An 11,197-nucleotide genomic window follows, 5' to 3' on the forward strand; every position below is an offset into this window, starting at 1 on the left:
GTCCAGGGCTCCTAAGGCATCCGGGCGCCCCCTGGTGGTGACCATGGGCCCCAACAGGGTTGAGCTTCAAAGCTCGGTACCCGTGACCCCAAAAGCAACCAGGGCGGTCGCCCCCTTGTGGTCTGGAGGAGGCGCAAGCCCTCCTCGGGTCCTCCTAGGCGTCCCGGCTGGGTACCACACCCAGCCGTGTGCCACACAATTAACATTGTTAGTTTGCACACTTTTAGTTCTCAGGAATCCACCATTTTTGACACTATATGGGCAACAACATATTTGTCTTACTTGGCCCCAAGTTCTCTTTGGACTATGATGATCATATTTATTGTGCATGCGAAAGATGATTTGCTCAATGACAATAAATTAATGATTTTCTGGTTACTGTATTACATTTGAATAACACAATACAGGAGACTGTTATGTTCACCACATTTATTCAGCTTCATTTTCTTAATGAAGTTCCTGGGAATTAATTTACATGCTAACATGCTGTTGACAACCAAAGGCTAATCTTTTACTGGGTGGCACCAAGGGCACCTAGACTAAGGTCTTGGAGGACTAAACCCTTTCAGACTTAAATACCTAAGGCTATATGAATCCAAAGACATTGATAAAAAAAAATTTCCAGCTATACTGTAGGATAGGTACATATGGCCGCTGATGGAAATTAATAGGATGAGCATTCAAAATAGAAACCAAAAGTGTTTCTTCAGACAAATGGTTGCAGGAAGCTGGCATGAACTGAAAATGAGTAAGAATTCAGCTTATAAAATGAACTTTGTGACCTGAGTGGTTTCTACTCATTGTGTGTGTGGTCTGAGAAGCAGCCCGGACACAGACAGACGGGCATCGTATTTTCACTCAACACACGTTTATTATACATATTTACAAAGTTCATTGTTGCACAAACCCAGTGCCTCCTGCACCAATCCCCCAAAGTCCAGGCCTCTCTTTCCAGTGCCTCTTTCCTTCAGGCCGCCTCCACTCCTCTCCAACACAACTCTTGTCCACTTCCACCCGACTCCAGTCATCGTTTGCAGAGAGGCGGCCCTTTTTATACACGCCTGGATGGGCTCCAGGTACTTCCCGACACTCCTCCACGGACACTCCCCTGTGTGGTGGAAGTGCCGGCTGTGCTCCCGGAAGCCCTCCGGGTGTCCCCAGTCTTATTCCCCCCAGCACTTCCGGGTGTGGCGGAAGTGCTGAGGTCCAGGGCTCTCCAGGCACTGGGGCGCCCCCTGGCAGTGACCACGGGCCCCTACAGGGTTGAGCTTCCCAGCTCTGTACCCATGGCCCCCAAAGGAACCAGGGCGGTCGCCCCCTTGTGGTCTGGAGGAGCCATGAGCCCTCCTCCTGTCTTCCTGGGCATCCCGGCTGGGTGCCACAGTGGTTAAAGAAACAAGCAAAATCCCCAATACTAAATTTTCAAGGAAAGTCCTTTTAGCTTCCTCTATTATATGCTACAAAGATTCAAGAAGTAAAGGGAAGGATCCAGTGAGAGGATACCAGGAACTGCAATCTGCCCTCTTAAATCTCAGTTGTGTTATGATGCCACATGCACAATGGCATCGGATCACCTTGGGCTGTTGCTAACAAGAAGATGGTTGCAGTCATCACAGAATTATTAGAATGTTAACAAAATTGGGATGAGAACAGGCCATTCAGCCCAAAAAGCTAGATTTTTCAAAATAACAAAGTCGAGATTGGAACATCCTGCAAATCCTACTCTCACAACACACTACTTTGTAATTTATTCCATGTGTCTTTGGTTTGCACAGCATCTCCTCTAAACAACTATGTCTAAGTGTTCTTATTGTGGAATTTATTTTACAGTTAGAAATAGGGTCTACTGTCCTAGTTCCATTCAGAATTTTAAACATTTCAATCATATCCCCTCTCAATCTCTGTGTGCTTTAACTGAAAAGGTGCAACTCCTTCAGTCTCTCTTCATAGCTCACACCTCTTAGCCTTACCATAACCCTAGTAGCCCTTCGCTGGACTTTTTCTGGTGCTGCTATGTCTTTTTTGTAATATGGAGACCAAAACTGAACACATTACATCAAATGAGGCCTTACTATTGTGTGATATAATTCAAAGCATAACCTCCCTTGACTTGTACAGCACACATTGTTATATTTAACGTAACATCCTATCACCTTTCTTGATCGCTCTGTGCATTGTCTGGATGTAGACAGCAAAGAGTTCACTATGTCTGCTAGGTCCTTTCATAAGGGTTACTTTTAAGTTTCTGACTTCCCGTTGTGTATTCATATCTAACCTTTCTAATTCCTAAGAGTATTTTTTTATATTTACTTACATTAAATTTCATTTTCCACAAATCTGGCCAAGCCTTCATGCTGTCCAAGTCCCCGTGTAAAAATTTAGCTGGTTCTACATCATCTGCCCTTCTATCTAGTTTGTGATCATCAGCAAATGAAACTAACTTATTGATTATATTTTTGTTCAGATCTTTTATGTACAGTATATTAAATGAGCAGTAGGTCCACCACTGATCCCTGAAGGACACCACTTTTAACATTACCTGATTATGAAAATATCCCCATCGCCATAACCCTTTGCTTCATGTACTTGAGCCTATTTTGTACCCACCTTCATTCTGTGCCCTGAATTCCCACATCTTTTAATTTGATCATGAAACATTCATGTTGTACCTTATAAAATGCCTTCTAGAAATCAAAATAAATAATATCATATGCATCATACTAAATGGCATTGCCATAGACATGAATAAAAGCAAATGTTGATTGCAAATACTGCAGTGAGTTGGCGCCCTGCCCAGGATTGGTTCCTGCCTTGAGCCCTATGCTGGCTGGGATTGGCTCCAGCAGACCCCCGTGACCCTGTGTTTGGATATATCAGGTTGGAAAATGGATGGATGGATGGATGATTGCAAATATAAAATAATCATCACTAAAGGAAATTTTAACAAAGAGAAATTATCAAATACCCAAAGAGCAATCACGACAGGTCTTCTTCCACTTGATGCCACACTCACCAAACTTGTGAACAGAAGGGGCTTAGCCCAGCCAGGAATTCCATCTGGGGTAAGCCCTGAGGTGATTTCTAGGGTCAGGAATGACATCCCCCAGTGGCTCCAAGTGCTAATGAAATTTTGAACCCCATATCTACATTAAAGGGCTAACCCTGGGCACAGTGTAGGCTCCAACCCTGGATACAGTCATGTGAAAAAGTACTGTAGGCAAAAAATACAGGAATAGCACAATGTCTACATGCAGTTCTCATTCTCCCAACAAGGAAATAAGATTTTGTGCTGACAGAGGACATAAGTATACTATTCTGTCTTTAGGCTGACTATACAATCCTCCAGTTGTCTTTGGCTATCTAGTCCTGTGCTTGGCTCGGCAATTCTAAATGATGAGCCCCTGCGTACCATACTTGGTCTGCCTGTATGAATGAATCCATAACAGTGTGCACAGAGACAGTGACAAACTTAATATAATAACAAACATATTATAACATCCACGACGTAAATCTGCATTTTAGTTCATTTAGATTATGAGAATGACTACATCATGTCAGTTTATTTACTTGTTCAAGTATATTACATTTATCTGTAGTCACTGTTTGCATGAAGATCTAATATTCATATGTTTCAAATATGTTGAAAAAGCCAACAATTTCCATGAGGAGTACTTACTTTTTTACATGACTGTAAGTCACTAGGTGCAGTCTCAAACACATCTGCACTCACTCATACAGTAGAAGGCCTGTTCAGAGGTGTCATCTAACCTAACCACAGTGAACTGGGATGTGGCGGGAATTAAATAAACAAAAAATGTAACACAGAGAAGAAGAATGAGCAAATCTCAAACAGACAACCAGAGGCCTAAAGGAGCACTACCATGCCACCTCTGTTGTATAATGTCAAGTGTTAAAAATCTGATAGATCTGAAATCAAAAACAGGATTCATTCAGTTCTACAAATGGTGGATATGCCCAATGTTCTTATAGATTCATTTGACTGTATGGTTCAAGTATGGTTTAGGTGCTTTATTGATGTATGTCAGTGCTTGAAGTGGAACCAAATTACTGGTGGTACGTTTATTTGGCGTCTTGCTCCTCGTCGCCTTTTGCTAGTACTTATACATGACATATTAGCTGAGCGATGCAGGGGGTTGGTGCAGAAATGCTCTTTACTTTGGAGATCAGAACATTCGATCAAAGAGCGAGGGTGAGGTCCCATGAAGCCATTAGCTCTGCAAATCAATAACATTTATTTGAAGAGTATTGTCCCTTTTGAAACTATGATCAACGTAATAAAATACTATTACATTGAAGAACGTCAACATGAAGCTTTGATCGCTGTGATTGACGGCGGAAAAGTAGCAGTGTACGGATCCCCCCAAATTATAATATTCGATCAATGAGATTCCCCTAAAAACTTCAAGCACCACTGCTACTGCACAGCAACCATTGCCACTACTCTAAGTAGAAATTGAAAGAGGTGAGTAATGACCCACTTGAGGTATGCATAGCTTGTTTTACAGTAGCTGGACACATGGATGGGTAACATTTTTCCAGGAAAGGAGGTATCTGCAGCCTCATTTACTTCTCCAGCTATGAGCACCCACATTCCACGGTGATTATTCTCAGGCTTTTCTTTCATTTCCAACTTTTTCTCTTTTGTATATTTCAGGTAATCAGCCAACTGTTCTGGATTCAGTAGAGGCTTTTGACCCAGAAAAAAGGAAATGGGAACGCCTGCCACCCCTGCCCACACCCCGCTGCTCGATATCCAGCATCATTTTCCAGGACCGCCTGCTTTTGGTCGGTGGGGTCAGTCAATGCCCCACTCCAGCTGTCGAGGCCTTGACAGTACAAGAGCAACACTCCTGATCAAGCAGCAATAAATATTGAGTGCAAGGTTACAAGCCTATAAGGAGAAGAGGCCATAGGGGTTATGATGAAAAGTGTGGATACCATGGAATATCCAAGGTGTTATGGGAGGCTGTTGGCCTGACCCAAACATTTTTGAAGCAAATGCAACGCCTCATTGGGATACAGGAGTTTTCCCCTCCTCAGTTCCTTAGGTTTAGCTATTTACAGATACACATTCAGTGTTTGACTTACTTTCCTCTAAGGATCCATTGTTGGACAGAAGCCTCAAAGTCCCATCTGTGTCATTCAGCAGTCCTGTTTGTGAGGCTCGTTGATCCCTGAAAAGGAAGATTAAAAAAATTATCTCTTATATTAAGATGAAATTAAATGTTACAGCTGAAACCATATTTTACCATGGTTTTGGCTACAAGGTTTTACAGTAATATATGCCAGAATATTAAGACTGATGTCAAATAGTTGGCCAGTTTACTAGCAATATGCAGACTGTGTACTTTTTCCAGACTGTGGAACTTGTAAATTTAGATTTATATACTAATTATAGACTTTATATAGAACAAGTATAGATTATATAATAGAACACTATTGATGTATTACGCTAATACCTATATATTTAGACTTAGAACCAATAATGGCCTTCTCTATCTTTTGTCTCTCTCTCTCTCACTATTTTTCCTGCTTCCAGATTATATTGAATAAGATGTTCAGTCAAGATGTTATTTAAATCTTTGTTTCCATTCTGGATATTAAATCCAGGGTAGATTCCTGCCTTGCACCATTTGAAGCCTGAATAGTCTCTGTTTCTCTGTGACCCCAGCCTAATAAGAATGGGTTAGTCTGATAAATTACAGGTAGAGTTACAGGCAGTCATGTAAAACATATTAGCATCAAGTCAAAAAACTACCAAAGCATTCATGTCAATTCAAGTTAGACTTTAAATGTATTGAAACAGTAGCAATGTTAAGACTTTCAAATCTTTTCAATAAATGAAACCCACTGCTTCCACTTTAAACTGCTTATAGATCATTTCAAAAGGTGCAACTAAAAAGACAAACTTTTGCATTTCAGATTAAACAAACTTTGATGTCTTGCCTTGAACACATAACTTACTACAGAAGCTTATTCCAGCCCCTCAAAAAAGAAAAACGGAACTGTGTTATTTTGTAAAGACATTTTCTGTTTGTCACCTGTAGCTTTGTATACACATGAATGTTTTTTTATCTTCTAGTGACAGCTAGAAAGAGACTCCGCCCACGCATAGCGTGTAATCAAGTGACAGGAACCAATCTGATGTCATGTGTATACATTTCTTTTTAATCAGGTTCTTAGGTACAGATCTTTTACTGTGGGTGCAGCCGTGGAGCAGAGCTAGCATTCCTGCCTCAAAGTAGGGGGAGCTCAGGTTTGATTCCTAGCCTAGTCTTTAAAGAACCTGCATATTCTCCCTATCATGATTTTGTACTCATTTTTTTTCTGTTACAAAATAATTTTATCTGTCAAAATATCTGCTCAGATGGGATTAGTTTTATACAAGAAGGTGTGGTAAAGTAAAAAATAACCCTGGGTGAAACTAATCCTACAAGAACAGACATATCAATAAAATTCTGTCATTTCCTCTGAAAATGGCATAGAATCAGAAATTGTAGATGTTTTCATGGCAAAAAATGAATTCATTTGAAGAACTTGTCCATGCCCTATGCGACCCACATTGAACCACTCCAAAACAATTCATACCGTGTCAGTCAAGTTGATGAGTGTGTGGACAGAGGAGCACCAAATGCAGAATTCTTATCAGAGGACTTATTATTGCGGCAAGTTTAGGTAAACAACCCACTTGAGCCTTCAAGATCTGGATAATATTTAACAACAAGACCTTTTGTTAACCAGGATCAGGAAAAGAGTTTCAGCCCTGCTCCAATTATGGCCCCCTCCCTTCCCTGATTTCCCCCACAATCCTTTTCTTGTTATGGGAAGGACCAATAGTTAGGTAGTTACAATGCGTGCAGCTGTTTTGAGGTGACAGCATTGTGTAATCGCAGAAGGATTGGTATTCTCTGTAATTTTTCCAAACATATCTTATCCCATTTGAATTCATGGTAAAAATTACTAAAGTTGTGTGTTAACATTGACTTTACATAATTTGTCTTGAAAGTGTATTCCTTCTGAACAGAACTTTAGAAGCATTTTATATCTTGACGCCAAGCCATCTTAGTTTTGGTGGATGCCACTGTTGTTGCTTAGCATTGGTGTACCATTACGGCCAATGTTTATTTCCACAGGCTTTTGTTTGTTTTTATTGTGGTCATTTTTTAATTATTATCTTTTATTATTTTATAATTATATTGTTTTACATTTATATGCACTTTTTGTCAATATGGTTTTGTTTATTTCATATTTAGTATTTATGCATTGTGTATTTAAGTTGTTTGAATATGAACCTCAGGAGGCGGGGCCACCATCACATCTCTACAGTGGGACTGCTCTCAGCCTTTATATTTTGTTCGTAGAGATGTTATTGAGGTTTGTGGTGAAAAGATCAGAGTTGTGTGTATTATATTGATTTCTCTGTTTTCTGTGGATTTATAGCTTCTGTTTTTTCATTTTGGAATACTAGATAACAGATTTAGTCTTATTTTCCATGGGTTACCTTTTAGACACATCCTTTTGCTTCAGTTTGGCCTTTTTTGCCTTGTGTTACCACTTTTTGTTCTTTCTTTGCTTATTTAATTGATTGTTTGAATTTAAAAAAACATTGATTTTGTCCTCCATGCCAGAAGAGTTACAATCATCCCCTCCCATTCTGTGAATTCTTGTGCTTTTTGGGACATGTAAAATTATTTCTGAACTTTTAAAGCCAATGAACCATTTTGGGCCTATGCAGGCCTGAAAGCTTGTGAGCTTGGGGTCTAACTGTCGGGGGTCAGGCCTATTTCTGAGGCTGACCAACGGAGTCCTGGTCAGGTTTTCATTTATTTTCAGGCCTTTCATCCTTTTCTTTTGCCTCTTTTATATTGCTCCATCGGAACAATAATAGCCAGTGACATTTGTTCTTTTTTTCTTTTTTTTAAACTTTTTTCTTGACCTCATATTACAATTGAAACTTTTTTCTGAAGCTTTAAGATGTCAAAGAATTGTTTTGTCACATTTATTTTTGGATTTAATGAGTTATTAATATATTTGTATGTAAATCCCTTTTTTCAACCATTTTTAAATAGTTGTTTTGACAGTTGCTTCTTGCTGTTGGGCAGGATAGCCAGGAGCGTGAAATACACTTGGACAGTATCAAAGATCAACATTGTGGACTCAGCTTTAAATAGCTTCTAGCATTATTATTTGAGCATCATTTTGATCCCTGGTTAAAAACTTGTTTTTTTTTGCCACCTTTGTGGTTTATATTTTTACACAGTTTATCTTTATCTTGATTTTCGACTCTGTTGCTCTCTTACTATTTTCGTTTTGTGCATTGAGCTTGTTTTCAAGATTCTCAAAGTCCCAATAGATCACCTTGACTAGTTTACACTTTTCATTCTCTCCTGACTCCATTTCCTTTCAAAATGGCTGCTGCACCTGTGCAGTTCAGTACAGCCAGCAGGTTACATGCCTGACAATTTAAAAGTGGAGATGTTGGATAACAGACAATAAAAACCTTTTACTGTGTTAGTAGTGTGTCAATTTTAGGACTTCAGATATTCATGTTTATTTAACTTGATTCTGGCTAGCATTTTTAGGCTTTGTTCTCTTGGCATTTTGTTGATTTCTGATGAATGGATGAAGTTTTTTGACCTTGAATTTGCATCACTCATTACCCCAGTAGGTTTTACCTATCTGTTGTGGCTGGTTTTTATCCATAAAAAAATAATAACAAAAATTAATTCTTCACCCATAATGGACTGACTATATAAATGAGTGCACTGCTAAAAATAATGGTTCTTTAATGGCATTTTATGGTTCTTTTCAGGGTTGTATGGATCATCGTTGAACTGCTGCTTGACAAAGCATCGTTTCATTCTGGAAAGGTTTTTTTGCACATAAATTTGGCTCTTTGTGCTTTGGAAAACTTCCTAATATATAGAAAAAAATCTGAAATGTTTAATGTATGGTAGCCTACCTAGCAGGATACTAGCAGATAAAGAAAACCTGAACTTAGCCCGTGTTATCGTATGCAGTGAGAATCCTTTTAAGATGAGCACGCCAAGTGTATTTAACAAATCTGTTATCATCTCTTCATAGTTATTCACTATACGGAGCCTGTTATAGATCTAAAGGTTCCTTCTGGAATCTTCATGCGTATGGGTCTTTTGGGAACCAAAAAATTGTTCCGTTATGGCATCACTCTGAAGAACCATTCTGGCACTTTTAAGACTGTGCTGACTACTTGTTTTATGACTGAATACTGTAAATGTGTCATTAATCACCTTCAATTACCAATAACCATCCATTCATCCATTATCCAACCCGCTATATCCTAACTACAGGGTCACGGGGGGTCTGCTGGAGCCAATCCCAGCCAACACAGGGCACAAGGCAGGGAACAAACCCCAGGCAGGGCACCAGCCCACCGCAGAATTACCAGTATACATTTCATAAATAGATAATACTATATAATAATATTAATATAATAAACAGAGCTAGTGAGTAAATGATCACCCTGGGCTAACATTAATATTGGAGTGTGTACAAGAAAATACAAACTACACAGATGAAGGTTTGGGGAGTCCACCCCATATACTGTGGCAACAAGCAAAAAAACAGCGAGTTATCATATGAGGCTGAGTCAGAATGCAGACTGATCAACAGAATGAATGCTTGGGTTTTTATAGATAGATGACAGGAAGGGGAGGGATCTCAGGTGGAAATGAGGTCCACAGGAGGGCATGATGAAGAAGCAGCAGTGGGCAGTGTCTTAACTGTTTTTTCCTTCTGGTGGTCTGTGGAAGAGGGAGAAAAGGCATTTGTACTGTTCCTCAACCCCTGCCTCTGCAATTTTCTCCCAGTTAAGCCCTTAGACTGCCTACCAAGTGCACATGTATGAAAAGTGCTATCTTGTCCAACAAAAATACAAGCTAGACACGCAACTAGAGAAATGCAACCATGTACAGCCCTGACTGTCATTTTCTAACTGCTCAGCTAGATCTACTAGAAGAACGGGTAACATTTTTTGAGTACCCTTTCCTTAAGGAGTGGTCAAAGTTTAGACATGCTGGCAACTAGCAGGACATTTGTGATCTGTGTGCGATGGCCAATTACAGCCAATGAAATCCACAAAATAATTCATTGGACATTCATGAGGCTTCACTATTAGCTATCAAAACAAGATGGGAAAACTGTGACTGATACCTGAAAGTAAACAATGAAATTCACAGAATAAGCCACAGTCACAGTTCTTTGCAGCAGAAGAGACCTGAGGCACTTAAAACGTTAAATGTAAAAAATTCAAATGTAACAATAATGAGAGTGAAAGAAATGTAATGCAGCAAAAGTACATATTCTTTGTTTACAATATACACAATAAAGGTATAAAATATGGCTGCCAAAACTAGTCTAAATAATACAATTTTCCCAGGAATTGACTTAAAGTAATTACAGTAAATATAATGTGTTCTGCTACATTCACATGCCCTGAGACAATTCAGAGCTTCAAGTTGTCACGTTTTACCTGCTCACTTCAATGCATTCATGTGAATTTCCACTCTGACTATTCAGAGAAATGCAAGGTCACTGACGATTTTTTTTTTTTTTTACTTAGTTTGTAAAAAAACATGATTAAAAATAAACTAAACATACTAAACATGCATCACTTTGCTCCCAATGTAATCTGACCACAAATATGGCATTTCTGATTGACCAGGTTGTATTTTTTATTTATGAAATTGAGTAAGGTGAAAGCATTAGGCATTAGGTCACAGCTCTGACAATTCAGGTTTTCTCTGACTTGTCCTACTTGTAGCTCCAGTGTCGGAGATCATTCATGTGGTATTTTCAACTCGGAAACTTGTACTTACTGTCTTTCTGTTGACACATAAATGAAGCATTACTACAGACCTCAGCTGAATGAAAAATAATTAGTGCACATAAAATTATTTATACTTTTAATTCAGATTGCTGCTTCTGGTTTGTACCCTGCAGCATTACTGCAGTGCAATGTCTCAACACTACCATGGTAGATCTTCTGGTGCCTGCCAATGTTGTTCATGCAGAGAAAAAATATTTAAATAAGAACATGGTGTCTGGTGCCAAGTGTGCTTCGCATAGCATGCAAATTAGTGTCACCAAAATGTTTTGTTCGTCCTGCTAAGACACATGTGACCTGACATTAAGCATT

At 39.2% G+C, this 11,197-nt stretch overlaps 1 protein-coding gene across 2 annotated transcripts in view; it reads left to right on the top strand.

Moving 5' to 3' along the window:
* klhdc8a (kelch domain containing 8A) overlaps positions 1-6,060 on the top strand; it is a 59,996-nt gene extending 53,936 nt beyond the window's left edge. Inside the window, exon 6 of one of the 2 annotated variants that reach the window (XM_051924621.1) lies at positions 4,676-4,804. Coding sequence is in view for 1 of the 2 variants with exons in the window: in XM_028797152.2 (XP_028652985.1) it covers positions 4,676-4,875 (200 nt within the window). In the remaining variant the exon portion in view is untranslated. Of the gene's footprint in view, positions 1-4,675 lie in introns of both variants that reach the window. The other variant, XM_028797152.2, reaches the window with a different exon arrangement.
* The last annotated feature ends 5,137 nt before the right edge of the window (positions 6,061-11,197 follow it).

This window comes from Erpetoichthys calabaricus, chromosome 3 (genome assembly GCF_900747795.2).
Source record: "Erpetoichthys calabaricus chromosome 3, fErpCal1.3, whole genome shotgun sequence".
NCBI classification, from domain to species: domain Eukaryota; kingdom Metazoa; phylum Chordata; class Cladistia; order Polypteriformes; family Polypteridae; genus Erpetoichthys; species Erpetoichthys calabaricus.